This window comes from Schistocerca serialis, chromosome 9 (genome assembly GCF_023864345.2).
Source record: "Schistocerca serialis cubense isolate TAMUIC-IGC-003099 chromosome 9, iqSchSeri2.2, whole genome shotgun sequence".
NCBI lineage: Eukaryota > Metazoa > Arthropoda > Insecta > Orthoptera > Acrididae > Schistocerca > Schistocerca serialis.
This window is the reverse complement of record NC_064646.1, coordinates 294290783-294311057: the sequence shown is the minus strand read 5'-3', so window position 1 is coordinate 294311057 and position 20275 is coordinate 294290783. Positions and strand designations below refer to the sequence as shown.

Here is a 20275-nt window from a genome sequence, read left to right as displayed (position 1 = left end):
AGGAAGCCGCCTGGTAGAATTTTGCACAGAGCACAACATAATCATAACTAACACTTGGTTTAAGAATCATGAAAGAAGGTTGTATACATGGAAGAACCCTGGAGATACTAAAAGGTATCAGATAGATTATATAATGGTAAGACAGAGATTTAGGAACCAGGTTTTAAATTGTAAGACATTTCCAGGGGCAGATGTGGACTCTGACCACAATCTATTGGTTATGACCTGTAGATTAAAACTGAAGAAACTGCAAAAAGCTGGGAATTTAAGGAGATGGGACCTGGATAAACTAAAAGAACCAGAGGTTGTACAGAGATTCAGGGAGAGCATAAGGGAGCAATTGACAGGAATGGGGGAAATAAATACAGTAGAAGAAGAATGGGTAGCTTTGAGGGATGAAGTAGTGAAGGCAGCAGAGGATCAAGTAGGTAAAAAGACGAGGGCTAGTAGAAATCCTTGGGTAACAGAAGAAATATTGAATTTAATTGATGAAAGGAGAAAATATAAAAATGCAGTAAGTGAAACAGGCAAAAAGGAATACAAACGTCTCAAAAATGAGATCGACAGGAAGTGCAAAATGGCTAAGCAGGGATGGCTAGAGGACAAATGTAAGGATGTAGAGGCTTATCTCACTAGGGGTAAGATAGATACCGCCTACAGGAAAATTAAAGAGACCTTTGGAGATAAGAGAACGACTTGTATGAATATCAAGAGCTCAGATGGAAACCCAGTGCTAAGCAAAGAAGGGAAAGCAGAAAGGTGGAAGGAGTATATAGAGGGTCTATACAAGGGCGATGTACTTGAGGACAATATTATGGAAATGGAAGAGGATGTAGATGAAGATGAAATGGGAGATACGATACTGCGTGAAGAGTTTGACAGAGCACTGAAAGACCTGAGTCGAAACAAGGCCCCCGGAGTAGACAATATTCCATTGGAACTACTGACGGCCGTGGGAGAGCCAGTCCTGACAAAACTCTACCATCTGGTGAGCAAGATGTATGAAACAGGCGAAATACCCTCAGACTTCAAGAAGAATATAATAATTCCAATCCCAAAGAAAGCAGGTGTTGACAGATGTGAAAATTACCGAACTATCAGCTTAATAAGTCACAGCTGCAAAATACTAACACGAATTCTTTACAGACGAATGGAAAAACTAGTAGAAGCCAACCTCGAGGAAGATCAGTTTGGATTCCGTAGAAACACTGGAACATGTGAGGCAATACTGACCTTACGACTTATCTTAGAAGAAAGATTAAGGAAAGGCAAACCTACGTTTCTAGCATTTGTAGACTTAGAGAAAGCTTTTGACAATGTTGACTGGAATACTCTCTTTCAAATTCTAAAGGTGGCAGGGGTAAAATACAGGGAGCGAAAGGCTATTTACAATTTGTACAGAAACCAGATGGCAGTTATAAGAGTCGAGGGACATGAAAGGGAAGCAGTGGTTGGGAAGGGAGTAAGACAGGGTTGTAGCCTCTCCCCGATGTTGTTCAATCTGTATATTGAGCAAGCAGTAAAGGAAACAAAAGAAAAATTCGGAGTAGGTATTAAAGTCCATGGAGAAGAAATAAAAACTTTGAGGTTCGCCGATGACATTGTAATTCTGTCAGAGACAGCAAAGGACTTGGAAGAGCAGTTGAATGGAATGGACAGTGTCTTGAAAGGAGGATATAAGATGAACATCAACAAAAGCAAAACAAGGATAATGGAATGTAGTCTAATTAAGTCGGGTGATGCTGAGGGAATTAGATTAGGAAATGAGGCACTTAAAGTAGTAAAGGAGTTTTGCTATTTGGGGAGCAAAATACCTGATGATGGTCGAAGTAGAGAGGATATAAAATGTAGACTGGCAATGGCAAGGAAAGCGTTTCTGAAGAAGAGAAATTTGTTAACATCCAGTATTGATTTAAGTGTCAGGAAGTCATTTCTGAAAGTATTCGTATGGAGTGTAGCCATGTATGGAAGTGAAACATGGACGATAAACAGTTTAGACAAGAAGAGAATAGAAGCTTTCGAAATGTGGTGCTACAGAAGGATGCTGAAGATTAGATGGGTAGATCATGTAACTAATGAGGAAGTATTGAATAGGATTGGGGAGAAGAGAAGTTTGTGGCACAACTTGACCAGAAGAAGGGATCGGTTGGTAGGGCATGTTCTGAGGCATCAAGGGATCACCAATTTAGTATTGGAGGGCAGCGTGGAGGGTAAAAATCGTAGAGGGAGACCACGAGATGAATACACTAAGCAGATTCAGAAGGATGTAGGTTGCAGTAGGTACTGGGAGATGAAAAAGCTTGCACAGGATAGAGTAGCATGGAGAGCTGCATCAAACCAGTCTCAGGACTGAAGACCACAACAACAACAACATGTAAATATTGAAAAATTTTGCATGTTACTTAATGTGATGCATTCTACAGGTAACACAAAGCAAAATATTTGAACAACGTACTCCGCTTACCTGAACAAGACAATAATTCGATGGGTCCGCTTCCTTCTCAAGTCCATATTTCTCTAGCATCTCTCGCACAACCTGCTGCGCAGTGTCACGGACAGACAGCAACAGGGTCTTGTAAGGTACGTCACGACACAGGCTCTCTCCATAGATCTTCAGTGTTCCACCTGTGTCAGGCCCTCCATCCTTGCTACGAAATTGCTGAAGTTTACGCTCTAGCTTCTGCTGCCGTCTTCTTCTCATGACAGCCTCTGGGTTCGAGATTGATCGAGTGAAGCTCGTTTCTGGGAGTTCTGTGAGGCAAAATAATAAGAATGAATATCTTTCTCTTTCATTAACATGCTGTGTAGAAGACAAGCCTACAGTTTCTATGTGTAAACACCTTACACGTTCTCTATATTTTTAGCACCTGTAACGTCCATATACAATGAACCACAACGTCTAATTATCTCTGACACTGACATGTTTATGGATCAATACTAACTAGACAATGGGTGAATCATGAACAACTTTGAGGAAGAGGGGGGGGGGAGAGGGAGGGAGGGGGGGGGGAGAGGGGGAGAGAGAGAGAGAGAGAGAGAGAGAGAGAGAGAGAGAGAGAGAGAGAGAGAGAGAGAGAGAGAGAAAACAGGGGCCAGGGTCAGAGAAATGGCTTTTTCATACAAGTGTTATGCAAAAACTGCTTTAAATTTCCCTTCTTGCACCTTGTTTGCCTTCTGCTCTTAATAATCTGTACAATTAGCACCACAATTATACCATTTTTGTATCCAGTCAAATTTTCATTTTTGTTTACAAAGATGACAATCTGTTATATTTGACAACTTTACTGAATTGCACTAATAACTGCCTAATATATGTTCCTTTACTCTCACAACATAGGCCATTCAGATAACTAAATTACATAAAAAATGAGAGAGATACAAGAGATACCATTTAAAAAAAAAAAGAAACACCACATGCTGCAATTTTATACAAGATCAATCATTCTTAACTTTTGAAGATCATTCTAACTAAAGAAATTAAACTAATCTTGTAGAAGGCATGAATACTGCACAAGGACACAATGGAGGTTGCCAAGTACAATATGTGTAACAAGAAACTAACAGATAGTACTTCAAAACATGTATAGGTTGGTCTATAGTTTGTATCTGACTCTGAACTGAATATTGTAACACGCAGCTCACAAAGATAAAGTAATTACATGTGAATGCAATACCTTACATTAAACAACTGGCTACCTATTCAAACTTGTTTATAAAACATGTAAATAAACATTAAAATGAACATACGCATGTTGAAGTTCTTGAGAATTCTGCACTAACACTTCTCCAGATCTGGGTAATGTTTGAGAAATGAAAACACTGTGAAAATTTTCTGCACTATTTATTACACTGCATTACCTGCACTGGCTGGATCTCCTATTTTGAGTATATGAGTATAATTATGTTTAGTGTAATGCAGGTATGTGGATCAAAATGTAGTGAAGCAAATGCCTGCAAAAAAAAGAAGAAGAAGAACAAGAAAAGAAAGTTGTATCCCCTGCGAGCTCAGATAAAGCCGCCATAAAAGCTTTCTGGCTGTAGATCCACCATAATCTTGTAAAAGTAAATTAAATGTCACTAAATTAGTGACAGTTTTATTCATTCAGTGATATTTTACAACATGACCTCAGTCTATGCCTAGAAAACTTTTAATAATGTGTGTGTACATTACTTGTGTGCCACACCCTACCGAAGGTCTTCCATATATACAATCCATGGAAGTAGGACATAATAAAATGTTTTAGGATAGTCTCAACTGGCACATGCTAATGACTTGCTAATAAATTCTGAAGATCAAATGGATACATCAGATGGCTAACAAAGAGGTACTGAATTGTACAGGGGAGAAAACAAATTTATGGTACAATCTGATTAAAAGGCGGGAGCGGTTGATAGGGCAAGTCCTTAGGCATTACAGGATAGTTAATCTAGTAACAGATAGAAGTGGGGGGCTAAAGACGGTAAAGGGAGGCTAAAGCTTGATTTTAGCAAGCAGGTTCAAATGAATGCCATTTGCATTACTTACGCAGAGATGAAGAGGCTTGCAAAGGACTGAGTAATGTGGAGACTGGCATAAACCTGTCTTCAGACTGATGACCACAACACAAACAATCTCACTGCAACATCTGGTATGTAACAATATTATGAAATGAAAGTTGACACTCACGATATAGCGGAGGTTCTGAGTCACAGGTAGGCACAAAAAAGGTAAAAATATACTGTCACAAATAAAGCTTTTGGCCCATAAGGCATAAGGCCTGTGTCAAAAATGAATCACACACACACACACACACACACACACACACACAAATGCAGGCTCAGGTAACTATAGCCATACCAACTTCTGGTATGAATGGTTATACTATCAGCTACATCAAATTCCAGATAAAGTGTTACACAATCTGAATGAAGATATCATTACTGGGTGGCAGAGTTATACATACATCTGCCAAGCAATTGCTCTTTTCTAGTCATATCTGCAGTTTGCACATTACTTAGTCTGGGAACTATCAAGCATAATAATTTGCATACTTTTAGGCAAACAGTGTGTGAATTTAATCATAGTGAAGAGGCACCTAACATTTCATTACTCACAAGGCGCTCACAGTTTGGTCTACAACTGACAAAAGCTTATAATAGATGTTAAACCATGTAAGCTGGGTAAACAGCCCTTTGCAAATTATCATTTGTATTTGTACGCGTTTGTAAAATGTTCACCATGTTAATGTTGTCATAGCACTATTATTATTCTTTGGAATTTAACAGAAAAACTCAGGGTTGTTGTAATTCAAGATTCGTTGTGTGCGCAGTAAAAAAATAAAATATATCGAAATCTCAGTTAAAATTAATCCTTGATGAACATAAGAGTGCAACAAATTGGTGATCTGATGGGACTGTTGAGCTGACAGCATCTGCAACGTAATTTGGGGCAAAATTTTTAATGAGACTTTTTTAAACTTGAATTCATCACACACTGTATTTAAAGAATACACAAAATGTCAATAGCAAATGGACTTGAAGGGAATAATGCTGAATGTACACTGGATATTCATAAGGTAAGCATTAACCTACCACTGTTTTGGATTCAGAAGCTAGACGTATGGTTTCACCAAACCAAAGCGCAATTACACTCACTGGCATAGCTACAGAGGCAATTAAATTTAACAATTTGTTCGCTCAGCAGGAGGCAAAATTCGTTGAAAATAAATTGATTCTCTTACGAAAGAACAAATTTTGGCCATAGTTAAGAAAAGTGAAGAGCTTCAAGTTAAAAAAACTCTTGAGTAGATTAGAACTGGGTGATACTAAGCCTAAGCTTATTAACAAAAATGTGGGGTTATGATGGTACTAATGTGTCAGACAAGATCTCAACAACACTTTGGCTAGACAGACTCCTCATGGCATTCAAAATACTTTATTTGTATTTGACCAAATAGTGGATAATATTGCTGAAATGGCAGACTGTATGGTCAAAATGTACTCTGTCGAGGATGTTCAAATTGCATCAGTTCAGTCCATTCTGTCAACATTGTCATCTGTGTAAGTCCAGGACTTTCTATTAAGAATCAAAGAATTGGAAAATCATTAAGATGCTTGAAAAACCAAGCACGCAAAAACCATGCAGTGGAAGTAGAAACAGGGGAAAATTCAATTAAAACTGAAAGTATTGCTATTACTATTTTAAATGTGGCACATTATGCAAGCATGAAAAGTGTGTTCAGACTTGCCAATGCCCCAATAAGGAAAACGAGAAAGCATAGACACAACAGCAGCTGACTTTTCTACACCAGTACCTATATCAAGCCGCCAGTATCAATTATTTGTTGAAGACTGAAATGAGGGAAGTTATTTTCTGGTAGATAGAAGTGCTGATTTGTGTCTTATACCAGTTTCCAAAGACAAGAAAGTTAAATCTTTTGACTTCAATCTTTATGCCCCAATTGGGTCTGAGATAAAAACTTATGGTTCAAAACTGTTAACCACTGATTTAGGGCTCAAATACAATTTTAAATGACCATTCAGTGTAACAGATATAAGACAATGGTTAATGGGAGCTTATTTCCTTCATCATTATGGTTTACTCTGAAGTCAACAGACATCACCAACTACTGTGAATGTAAAGACTCAGTAAACTCACTCTATCCAACATGCCAGTTTTTCACAATTTTGGAGAAATGTCTTGATCTACAAAAAAAACCATCTATGGTAACAAAGGTGTTGAAGCATAAAGTGCAGCATTACTTACTATGTCTTGCGGTCCACCAGTATACACTAAAGCATGCAGACTGGACCCACATAAATTGGTTGGTTTGATGATTAAAGGGACCGAACTACTACGTCATTAGTCCCTCTTTCCCTGAACAGGCAGAGATGACCTAGCACGCAAAACCCAAGGGAAGAAAACTCCAGGCTTTACCAAAGGTCAACAAAGGCTACATAAAGGACAAAAAAGAAGGGAGGGGGATACAGGAACAAAGGCAGGGGAAGTGCCCTATGAAGGGAGCAGCCAGAAACCCTCAAAAATCAAAATGCAATGATGGGACATAAATCCCCCACCCCTCGTCACTTATCATAGGTACCTCACTCAGGGATTGCCTAGGCACAGATAGACATAAGACAAACGAGTCAAACACACCACATGAGAGGGGGGGAGGAAGAATAAAAGAACAGGTAGGGTGAAGGCCGGAATGGTCCATCAAGTCCAGACAACCACAATCTGGTCTGGGCAGAGGAAGTAACAGAGTTTTCTGCCAACCCCTCAATGGGCCGATAAGGCTAACTGGTGAAAGCCCCTTCATGAATAAAATATGAAACTAAGTCAGCCGCTGAGATATCATCTCCTAACAGGGAGGGGGGTTAGCAAGTTAGAGAGATAGAGCATCTGCTGCAGGGCAGCTAGGTTGGGACAGTCCAGCAAAATGTGGATCACTGTCAAATGGGGATTACAACAACAGTGGGGTGACTCCTCGTAACAGAAGAGACGACCACGAGTCAGCAAAGCACGGATGACTCTGAGCTGGCAAAGGACAGTAGAGTTCTTGTGAGAGGCTTGCATGGAGGAACTCCAATGTTTCATAGTCTTCTTTATCAACAATCATTTGCTCAGTGAAGTCAGAGTGAGCCAGTCCCTATTCCAGATCCCCAAAACTTGATGGCAAAATATCAATCGAAGATCTGTTTCCAGAATACCAAACTCAAGTGTCAGATTACTGGCAGCCAGTTTGGCTATCCTAACAGTGAATTCATTCCCCAGGATCCCAACATGGCCCAGGGCCAAGACAAAGTCACTGAGTGTCCACATTGTTCACGGCCATACAGGATATCCTGGATAGCTGTGACCAAGGAATAGCAAGGGTAATACTGGTCAAGAACTTGGAAACTGCTCGAGGAGTCGCTGCAGATGAGGAAGCACTCACCTGTGCAGGAACGAATATGCTAAAGAGCATGAGAGATGGTTACTAACTCCACAGTGAAAACACTACAGCCATCAGTCAAGGAGAAGAATTCAGTATGTCCAGCACGAGTATAAGCAAAACCTACGTGATCAGCAACCATCGAGCCATCAGTATGAAGTACTTATGAATCAAGGGATGAGGCAAGGACGGGCATAAACTGGTGGCGAGTAGCCTCAGACTGAATCAATTCTTTCCAACCTTGTGACAGGTCAGGACGAAGCTGTGGCCAAGGGATGCACCACAGAGCTGCACATGAGTGGGCCTGCAAGAGGGCTGGTAGAGGGTAGAGGGAACACCTGTATTTGAGAGAGGAGGAACCAGATGCAGACTGTGATTGTGATCCCTGATCTGGGCCGCTGTTGTGCGAGATGGATTTCTGTGTTTGGAAAGATGAGACCATAGTTTGGATGCTTAGAGGAAATGTGAATGTATGTAGCATAATTGACAAGCTACAGATGATCTGCAATGGAGGGACCCCAGCCTCCATGAGTAAGCTATTCACACTGTTAGTTTGAAAGGCTCCTGTTGCAAGTCAAACCACACAGTAGTGTATCAGACCCAGTACCCCCAGTTCTGAGAGTGATGCCAAACTGAATGCCAAATTCCCATAATCAAGAGAGAACTGTATCAGGGCTTTGTAAAGCAGCAGAAGAGTAACTATCTGCAACTCAGTTGGTGTTACTCAGGCAGCAAAGTGTATTACCATGCAGCATGCACTTTCACTTAAGCTGGCGAAGATGGGGAATATACAACAACTGAGCATCGAAGACCAGTCCCTACAAAGCGATAAGTCTCCACACATCAAGCAGTTGGTTGTAGAGGTAAAGATCTGGTTGTGGGTGAATGGTACGACATCGACAGAAATGCATGACGGATGTCTTGGTGACTGAAAACCAAAAGCCCTTTCGTATGACACCTGGCAGTTGGATGTTCAGTCATACCCCCACTAGAGGATCAATAGTAGAGGCAAAAGTTGTCAGCGTACCAAGAGGGTGATGCTAAGGACCCCATGGCTGCTGCTAGACCACAGATGGCTACCAGAAACAGAGGGACGGACAGTACAGAGCCCTGTGGGAACCCATTCTCTTGGATACAGGGGTACTGCGGGAATCATCAACTCGGACTCGGAAAGTGTGGTGCGACAAGAAGTTCTGGATAAAAGTTGGGAGTGTGTCCAGGAGACTCCACTCGTGTAAGATAGCAATGAAGTGGTGTTTCCATGTGGTGTCCTAAGCCTTTTGCAGGTCAAAGAAGACAACTACAAGGTGTTGGCAAACTCCATGTAAACCAGATTATCAACAGTGGAATGGCCTTGGTGAAGAAGGCCCCGGGTTTCAAGGAACCAATGCAGTCGCTGGCTCACCATGCATTCAAGGAACTTAGATAGGACATTGGTGAGACTAACTGGTTGAGCTTTTCAGGCAATGAGTCACCCTAAAAGGTCAAAATGAAGCACTGGTAGCAACCCTATTGTCCTTTGGCCCCCTATTTACACAATGGATAAAGTGAACATCCTGTCACTCCCAGCAGGCACATAGCTTACTCTTACACTTTTTTGACTTTATAATGCAGAATACAACATACATGCTAACAGCAACCATTTACTGGAAATGAAAACAGCATAGGATCATTCTCTTCCAATTCTTGTGACTTAAGTACAGTGTCTGTTCACTTCAGTACAATTATTCAAGAATGCTACCAAAAAAAGAACAAAAAGTATTCTAAAGTTGGTGTATCTTTTGTAAGGTCAGAATTCATTCCCACTAGTGTTTCAGAAAACTCATGTTTCTTCATTAGGCCTGTGACATATTCATTGTCATGTAAACACCCTTTTCCCTTCCAGATCAATTATTTGCCTCTCAACCTCATCATTTCTAGATGTTACTATAACAACACAGGAGGCCGAACGGAAGTTCTTAATAGAGAATCCTCATTCCAACAAAGGAAAGCAGTCCAGCTTTAGTTTTAGTCACTTTTAAATGTTCACAAGTTTCAGAAAAAACATTCATGTTACTACTCATGAACATTTTGAGGATTTCCTTATCTATTTATTTCATTTTGTAATTAATTTTTTTGTTCTTAATTACCATGTTGTTAGTGGTCAGAACCCATGAGCTCATTAAATTTGACTACAAGATTATCAGTCAATGTTCACACAAAGTTTGTTTATTGACTACACCATTTTTGACACTCTATGGTAATTTCCACAAACCCACACCTGGCTGATGACTCTGTCAGAACATAGTACAAGTGGGCATCTCCGAAGTACGAGCCTAGAGAAGACTCTCACTCTCACAGCATTCTGGTGCAGTTATTGGCCAAGAAGCACAAATGACTATAAAGTGTCAGAACTGGTATAGCCAATAAACAAAATTTGTGTGAACACTGACTGTCAATCTTTGAAGTCTAGTTATTTATACACTTTCTTTCTGTGACATTTCAAAACAATCAGTACAAGCATCTCGCCATGAAGTGAAGGCAATAACTTAAACAAAAAGCACATTCCATTTTCCTAAATAGAAGTACACACTATCAGGATAGTATTCAAATACCTAGTGGGATGCCATCCACGGATATCATTCACAACTGCTGAATTTCAGCAGGTGCACACCTTGCCATTTTTAAGACAAATGCAGCAATAGAAGTGCTGTGCTAGAAAATTAAAAATTTTGGTGTACTGATCATTTCCATGAAGATCATCCTCCATATGCACACGCACATGCACGCGCGCGCGCCCACACACACACACACACACAGATGGCTGACATCTGAAAAGAGAGAGAGAGAGGGAGGGAGGAGGGAGAGGGGGAGAGAGAGAGAGAGAGAGAGAGGGAGGGAGGAGGGAGAGGGGGAGAGAGAGAGAGAGGGAGGAGGGAGGGGGGGGGGAGGGAGAGGGGGCGAGAGAGAGAGAGAGAGAGAGAGAGAGAGAGAGAGAGAGAGAGAGAGAGAGAGAGAGAGAGAGAGATCAATCAAATACAGAATTTAAGCAAAAACCTCCATCTGTTCATAAGATCATGTCCTAATTTAATGTTGTCTGCCAATACCTGCACTCAATTGTTGTAAATGTCTGAGATGCTTATGCTCAGTTCACCAGTCCTCCACAGTCCTCATAGTATGGCTAACACAGGGTGATTTTTTTCCACTATGTACAAACTCTATGTATTGATCAATGATTGGGTACAGAACAAAAAAGGTGTAATGAACTTATGTCTGGAAATGCATGGTTTCCAGGCTAGAGACCATTTATTCAATCATACTTTGTTACAGAGACTGTGGTCTAATACATGCTCTACCATGCAGCCACAGTTACAGTATGCATGGTTTCCCCCTAGAGGATGGTACTGCTCCTCATACGTTATGCTCTAGCGCCCTCTCCTCCCATTGTCATTGGTAATGTTGTATCCAATTCACATCTCTTCCTGACTCGCCTTGTAGTGGATGTGATACAACATTGTACACAGTTTTTCCATATTCAAATCTAGAGCTTGCTGAGATCGTGTTTACTTACGGAGAGGCAAATGGCAACAGGCGGCGGCCAGAAAGATAGTATCGGGAGACCTATCCGCACCAACAACCACCACAGCATCCAATGTTTTGAAACAGTGTTTTGCCATTTGTCTCAGACAGTGACGCTTCAGGAAGAACGAAATCATGAAGGATGCGCCCGAAACATTCAGACATCAGACTTGAAGGAAGATGTGATTAACACTGTGGAAGGCGACCACCATATCAGTGCCAGGCAGTTGACCAGCCAGTACAAGGTAAGCCAGATGACCATGTGGAATATTCTCCATGACAACTGTTACTACCCTTATCACTTACAGCATGTGTACGGGTTACTAGCAACAGACTTTTCACATCAGGAGCAATTTTGTCAATGGATTCTTCACTAGGCAACCACGATTCCGGGATCCGTGTCATCCATCCTATTCACAGATGAGGCCACCTTTACACGGAGCAGTATCTTCCAGCAAATCAACAGCATCAGTGCAGCCGAAATGTGTGGGCCAGGATAATTGGTGACCATATTTTGGGACCAGTCTTCCTTCTACATCATGTAACAGGGCAGAAATATTGGCATTTTTTTGCAGTTGACTTCGCCTCCCCTGCTGGAAGAGGTGCCACTGATGATTCAAAGGGGTATGTGGCTGTTACATGATGGCACTCCAGCCCACTTCGTCATTAACATCCAGATGCATCTGATCAGAAGGGGGGGTCCAGTTGAATGGCTTGCTTGTTCACCGGGTCTCAACCTGTGCGATTTCTGGTTATGGGGCCCTCTCAAAAGTATTGTGTATGCAAAGCCCAGCAGCACTGACAACATATTCATGCTGCCTGTGATACTGTTTGGATGTAGTCTGTCCACCATAAACGTGTGCGACAGAACATGCTGTGGCACATAAATGTGTGTGTTGAGTTACATGAAAATCATTTTCAGCACATACTGTTAACTGTGGCTGCATGGAACAGCACATATTAGACAGCAGCCTCTTTAGCAACATATGAATGAATAAATTGTCTCTAGCATGGAAACAATGCATTTCCATACTTAAGTTCATCAGACCTTTTTTGTTCCATATTCTCTCATCAAGCAGTCCCCAGAGTTTGTACAGGGTGGAAAAAAAGATTACCCTGTATATGGTACATGTGAACTGAAAGGAATACAATTACACATATGCCTTATCAAACCAAAGTCATCTTTTACAGATCCTGAAAGGATCCTAATCTTAGTGGTTAAAAGCCACATTCCACATCATATTTCCGCACAATATGACCAATCTTGTTGGTACATAAAAGTCCGCAGATTTTGGTGCCACCTCAGTGTTATCCTCACTCAGCCTGTGTGCAGTGGGTCAATAGTGGAACACACGTCTGAACTGCCTTTCATTACAACCATCCTGTCTAACGGTGGCCTCACGATATGTAAACTCAGTTAACAAACTCTCGGGGTCTGAGCTGACATGCCACCTATGAATCAAGATACAAAGTATCCCTTCACATTGAGCTGGATGGTGATAACTATCAGCCTGTACATACAGTTCAGTGTGAGTTGGCTTCCAATAAATGGCATGTCCCGAGATATCAACAACTTTCCTCCTGACCAAGCAAAGGTAGGCAGCTAACTTTTTCCACTCTCATCATTAAATGACTATCCATGTGGATCATCTTTTAGGGATCCTGAAAGGATTCTAATCTTAGACAGTGGTCAAAAAACACATTTCACGTCAATTTCCACACAATACGACCAATACTGTTGGAAATGTTTTCTGCATATACAAAAGTCCACTGATTTTGGTACCCAATCAGTATTACTGTCACTCACCCCGTGCACAGTGGGTCACATGTTTTAAAAAGTTATTCGAATTCTCACTACTGAGAGGCCTAACAACGTAAGTATTGTATACGTATCTTAAAAATACACAGGTTTCGTAGCCAAAAATTCTAAAGCAAATTCTTTGAAATGTTCCATAAAGAAGTTGACAATAACAGGGGACAACAGCCTTCCCATCAAAACTACTTCTTTCTGTTCATAGTACTGACCATTGAATAAATCAGTCTGTTCATAGTACAGGTCGCATAATAGGAAGTACAGGACTGTGAATGCATGTTGAAACAGGTTCATTAATTCAACACAAAACCTAACCTTAATCAACTGTAACAAATCAGACAGATGAATGTGAGTACAGAGAGAGAGTACATCAAAACTAACTTAAATATCAGAGTTATTCAAATGCATTCTCCTTCTAATTAACTAAGAAATCTTCCGAGTACTTAATGCCATTATGTCATACATAGCTGTTATTTCTTTGGCAGCTGAAGTATTTATTTCAGAATAATATTCAGTTGTCAGTTGCACAGATATTTTTATTTTGCTTTACCAGTTTAAACAAATTATTGTATGTGGGTATTGTAAACACAGGTTGACAGACTGATAATTTACAGTAAATGCACCACATCTATGTACATGTCGAGCTGTTGTGGAAGAGGACAGTTTTGGACACGGCATGGCATTACGCTTCTGTGAAAAAGATATTGATATCTCCTAAAATAATACTAGACTTCTGAACATGACTAATTCATTTGTTGAAATGGATTAAGTGAAATAAAAATATCTACGCAACTGATGACTGAATTTTATTCTGAAACTTAATGTGTGCCAAGGTCTTCTGCCACACCATTTTTCAGAGCACCAATGTTACTAATGATCAACCCAAGAGGAACCCTTTCCTTGTAGAGCTTTGAAAGGCCATATAACCTAAGAGTATACCGCAATAATAGTAAAAGACTCTTGACAGTTCCTCGCAACAAAAAAATTTTTCTTCAGAAGGTTGTTAGTTTTCCCTGAATACTTTATGCATGTGCAACAATTTCCTTTCTAGTAAGCCTGCAGCATGTGTGGGGTCCAAGAATGACATATTTTATTTTCGGTAAATGCAGAAGGGTGTTTTAGAAAACATGACTGGAAGGAGCACATGTGCGTAATGAGACGTTCACTTCTGCTACAAGTACTGGACATTTTTAGCAAAATTATTCTTATTATTGCAGCACTAATAGGACAAAGGAGCTGTGCCGGACAAGGCTGCCACATGGATCTGTCGACAGAGGTCACTGTTTCAAGGCCACGGCAGGGCAACAGCTCTATCTACTAAATCACCTCCTGCACATAGTACCATGGCACAGTAGGCCATCCCGTGTCTACTAATTACCAAAAAAGATTAAAGAAATTGCAGAAAAACACTTATTTAAAAAGGCAGCTACAAAGTGCCTGTTATGCAATACATTTTATACATTAAAGTATTACTTACATAAAACAGAGAAGGGGTTTGGTAAAAAAAGTTATACAAATAAATAATAATAATGATGATGATTATAAAACACCCAACATTCCACAGATCACCTTCACACTATGTTTTTTGTGGCATTACATTATTTAATAGTTATTTGTAAAAAGAGTATTGTATACCAGGAGTAAATCTAATGATTGTCTCTAACTAGAAGTCTGTAAATTTATGTGAATATGAATTAGCTTATTTTAAATGGGTCTAAACTTGTAAATACTATAACAGGTCCTATATCCTTGTAAAAAGAGATCTACAGATGAATAAAGCTACTACTACTACTACTACTACTACTACTACTACTACTACTTCAGCAACAGGGTGGACTCCTGCTGAGAGGCAAGCAGGTCACTACCCTTGCACACTGGCCATCCCTCCCCACTGCAGGACAAGCGCCTCACCATGATGGGCACCTCCCACCATGATGCAGCTGGGCATTGCCCAGGTCCACAGTAGATATCCCATCATTGAATACACACATCACTGGCACACTGTGCAGCTGGCTTATGTAACAAGAGCTTGATAAGCCAGTGTACTATGCAGCCAGATGTTCCAGTGAAGAGCTTGCTACCCCAGCAGCCACTTTTTGCTGGAGCCTCTGGGCTCCCACCTCACCTCCACCACCTGCTCACACCGTCATGGCTCACAGCCACCCCTCCCTGCAGTGGGGGTACTACACTTACAACTGAGCAAATCATCTATCACAGAACATTGCCTTGACACTGGTCATCCCATCGTATATAACTACATGGAGATTCTGGGATGCACTTCCAGCTACTGGAATAATGTTAGTAACATGCAGTTGACCTCTGCGGTTGTCGTAGACCTCACCCAGCTGCATTCCCCGAAGTTATTTAAACACTGTACACCCTGGGAGAAACTCGGGTTTCCTATTGTGATATTATTCAAAAGCCTCTGAATGCTCATGGGTTCACGCAATTTCACACGCCTGTTGCAGTGAATAGTGAGTGAAGTTTTATCCTACAATTGAGAGTCCTGTGAGAAGAGCTCAGAGAAAGTGTGAACACAATCAGGAGCCTAAGGTGAGTTTCTCACCTAAACAAGTTAACACATTCAGAAGAGCAAAATCGTCAACTTATAAAAGGACCGCAATATAGTTATCGAAGTATTTGAATTGCTCTCAATGGGGCACTACAAGCTGTTTGTTTTTTCCCTCAGTATGTTCTTTTCAATTTCATAAATTCATGATTATGAAGAATACGCGATTTACCTGCAAACCCCAAACTTGATGATAGTTGCAAATATTATGGCACAGTGGCACTTAGTACAAATGTTACACTGAGAGATTCACTGCTACATACCATCAACTGCCAAAACGGACATTGAACAAAAGCACACTATCAAATCTCAAAACAACACCTTTCTACCTTTATTGATCACATAGAGACTGGTTATAATTAAAACTTTATTACTTCAGCCAGTGTAGAGGGAAAACTATCATATGGGTACCCAACATCACAGAAATGACATCCAGGCTGTACGCTGAAGGTTTAGGTTATTGGTAGCGTTAGTGTCATGACTTGCTGTTAGATGCCGGTAAAAGTACTGCAACATATGGCTGAAAGACATGCCTCAGTGTCCAATGCAGATGCAGACACTCAACACAGGTCTGGACAGGGTGAGCAGGGCTTTACTTGTGAAGCTGTTTTATCAAAACAACAGCAATAATGCTCCTGATCTTCGTGAGTATTGACATATTTAAGAAATACGGAGATATCATCATTCTACAGTGGGAATGAAGAGCACAATATGGAAGTTTGAATTAACTGGCTGAATTGCTACTGGGAGAGGCCAATGGCCAATGTGCTACACATTGTCAGAGAAGATACTGTTGCAATGGCTGAGAATGGTAGACACAATATGCGATCTTTGAGCAGAGCACAAGCTGTCTCACAACAGCTCAACATTCCATGGTCCACTATCTGCAAAGTGCTGTGAACAATTGTTAAATGGCATCTCTAATGCAATTCCAGGACATTGAAGTTGTAGATGGTTGTCACACTGAGCAATGTTTATAACCTGGGACATAAAAATGTTATGAACATAACAAATGTTACCCTCTCATGTAGAAATTAAAATGTGTTTCTTTCAATGGATTATTCATTATTCCTCTTCCGCATGTCCATATAAATGTTTCCACAAAGATTCACTGTCCTATGATCACTTGTTTTCCATGGGTAGTGGAAGTTTTAATTATTAACACATCCTGTACTTTGTTTTCCTCCTGACACGCGTTAGAGATTTCTGCTAGCTTCTGAGTACCTGGCTTTGGGCCATGTTTTTACCAACAGCTATACAGCTATCCGTAACTTCACAGGGCAGCTACTTGTAAGACCCTGTTTCACAAACTATCACATTAACAGATTGGCTCACTATGGAATCAATAAAGTATACTTCAGTCATAATGTTCCTGTGAAAATAAAAAAAAGAGATACCAAATGGTGTCAAATATACAAACATGTACAATGTATGGACAAAACATTATGAAGGAGGCTCAAACAGAAACACATACATGCAGTTAACTAGAGTGGAGAAATAATGATGATCAATCTAATACTGATTAAACTTTGCAGCAGATATCTGCAACTGTAGATTTCAGTTCAGTTCATAACAGGTGTGAGATGGTTTGATAGCATTTGATAAAAATCAAGTAATAACTGCTTTATAGTAAGGTGAACACTGTTATACAGTACACTACTTATATTTCACTGTCTTGACAGGAAGTTCATTACCATCATGTTTTCAGTTATTGATGAACTGATCAAACTAATGAGTTATTTATAATTCTCATGCTTTTAATAACAATGATTTTTACTTATGTAGTTTAAAGAAATGGTTATCATTCAAAAACCTAAATGTAGATAAAATTGCGCACAACTGTTGCTGCTGTAGCCTGCAGTTTGTTCTAACTGCTGTGTTTCTATTAATGCAGTTAGACCAGTAACGGAATCAACCAAACCGCGTAAAATTATTTGTGAAAATTACAGTCAAACAGAGAGAGGTGTTACTGTGTCTCTCACCACCCCAACAACATTCACACTATAAAAGTCTTCACTTTGTATTTTATTAAGCATTAAACAAAGCTTGGGAATCCCTGTTTCAATATTCATAAAATATCATTCAAAACACCAACATAAACCTCTTAATCTACCTCTTCATTTTAATAGCTCACAAGAAAATGTGTGAATGTAGTCACAATGAAGGAACACAAATTGTTTCCATCACTCCAAGAACATTCAAACTTTGCTATAGGATTGGTGAAAATCTACAACAGATGTTTGCCATTGTAGATCAAGCTCCAATCCATGTTATAAGTGCCTATGGTAACTGTTATAATCTTGTACATTACCAAATTATTTTGAAATACATTGAGTAAAGACATGCATTACTTCACCTTTCCTGCTTGTCATTGTCTTCTTTTATGTTAAACTTTATGAATTACACATCACTTCATTGAGGAACTTACTTTTTTTAATCTCTCTCCTACAATCATGTTTCAGTTACTGAATCTCAATTATTAAATTTTCTGTGCTACTCAGAGTGAACTACTTCCAAAATTGCTATAGACAGGTTTACTTAGCAATTATGAAAACAATCTATTATATACTTCAATCCATGACTGCATGAACACCAGTAGAGATTTTTTCACAATATGTTTCATGATGTTAACAGAAATCTCTAGAGTCGAAACAGAGCATCTTTATTTAGAAATCAAGCTCATCAGCTGCCTCATCTCAAATATATAGACCCAAAGAAAACTGTGATCACTGCAAGAACAGCTTAAGCCATCAAATGAAATGGGATATGCATCAGTCAGTAGGTATAGCATCACATTAGTGTGCCAAGATACTGTAAAGGTATATTGGATATTACCAAAGAGTGTGCTTGTAACAAGGTGTTCGCTTTATGGTTATTTCAAAGACTGTGCTGTTTAGTTTCAACTCACAATGAGTAGAGATATTTCACAATGAGCTGCAGTGGAAGCAATGTTGAAGTTGCACCAAAGAAGTGGAAATCAAAAAGGTGACAATAAGATAAAATCACCTTTCTATTTCTCAAAGATGAAAATTGTAGAAACATCTATTTACTTAGTGCCACATGCACTTTTTCTCCATATTAAATTCTTACAAGAAGTGGGACATGGTATTTTCCTGCAATAGCTTACAGAAAAGCATGGGGTAAAATAGTATAAGCTTCAGAATGACTCAAATTCCTTTACAATAATATTCTGATTAATGGCAAAATGTTAATGTATGCATTTACACCATTGCGTGGTGTAATGAAAAAGGATATGACACTTGACAGAGCTACTACTGGAAGTAGTTCTCACACATGATATTCCAGTTGAAAACCCTTAGAAAAATACAACATGCCCAGAAATCTGCTATTAGATTCATGTTCATATTGAATCATTTTCAACTAAGCTCATTCCAAAGACTTAAAGTACTTAGGGTTTTAATTACATGACAAAAAAGTGAAGCAACCATAAGTCATGATTGGATCTCAATGTACCTTCATATACATACTATCCATCAGCAGGTACGTAATTTATTAAGAGTTGCTATTCTCTGTGACAGGTAGAACAGCCATCACAGTGCATTAGTGCAGTACTAAAGAGTGGGGGACACTATCGTTCTACATGTGGTGTCCTTTATAAATGAGCCACACTTTCCTAAACATCAACCATCCACCTACCCCACTACCATCTTTACATGCTCGTTACATTTCATGCTACACCTAGATATTTAATTGATGTGATTGTACCAAGCAGTGCACTACAAACAATGCACTTGAAAATTATGGGATTATTTTTCATACTCATCTATATTAACTTACATTTTTCTACATTTAGAGCAAGCTGCCATTCATGATTGATTTCAACTAGATATTTTGTGCAAGTCATCTTCCAGCCCCCTGCATTCACTCAATAACAGCCGCAGATTGCTGTTCACCCTGTCAACCAGGTCACCTGTGTATCTGGAGAACAAGAGTGATCTTTCCCTGGGGCATTCCTGATGATACCCTTGTTTGTGATCTTGAGGGCAAAGTAATGGGTTCTATTACTTAAGAAGTCTTTGATTCACTCACGTAGCTGTGGATCTAATCTACATACTCACACCTTTGTTGGTAGTGTCAAACATTTTCTGGAGATGTAAGAATATGCAACTTGCCTGTTGCCCTTCATGCTTGGTTCTTATGATATCATGTGAGAAAACACCACGTTGAGTTTTATAAATCCACACTGATTTGCGGACAGAAGCTTTTCTGCCTAAAGGAAATATATTATATCTGAACTCAGAATATGTTTATAAATTCTGCAGAAACCCAATGTTAAGGATATTGGTCTCTAATTCTATAGGCCCATTCTTTTACAGATTCTGATGAAGACTCCCTTAGTATCGGAGTCGAAACCATGGTCAATTCGATTATAAAAACCATTGCAACCAGTGGGCTGTCTTT

The 20275-nt window shown here is 39.8% G+C and overlaps 1 protein-coding gene across 4 annotated transcripts in view; it reads right to left on the bottom strand.

The window, feature by feature from the left end:
- Window positions 1–20275, bottom strand: part of LOC126419777 (afadin) — a 1120405-nt gene that overhangs the window by 423646 nt on the left and 676484 nt on the right. For all 4 annotated transcript variants that reach the window (XM_050086950.1, XM_050086951.1, XM_050086952.1 and 1 more), the window contains exon 6: window positions 2465–2751. In XM_050086950.1, the coding sequence (XP_049942907.1) occupies window positions 2465–2751 (287 nt within the window). The remainder of the gene's footprint in view (window positions 1–2464; window positions 2752–20275) is intronic.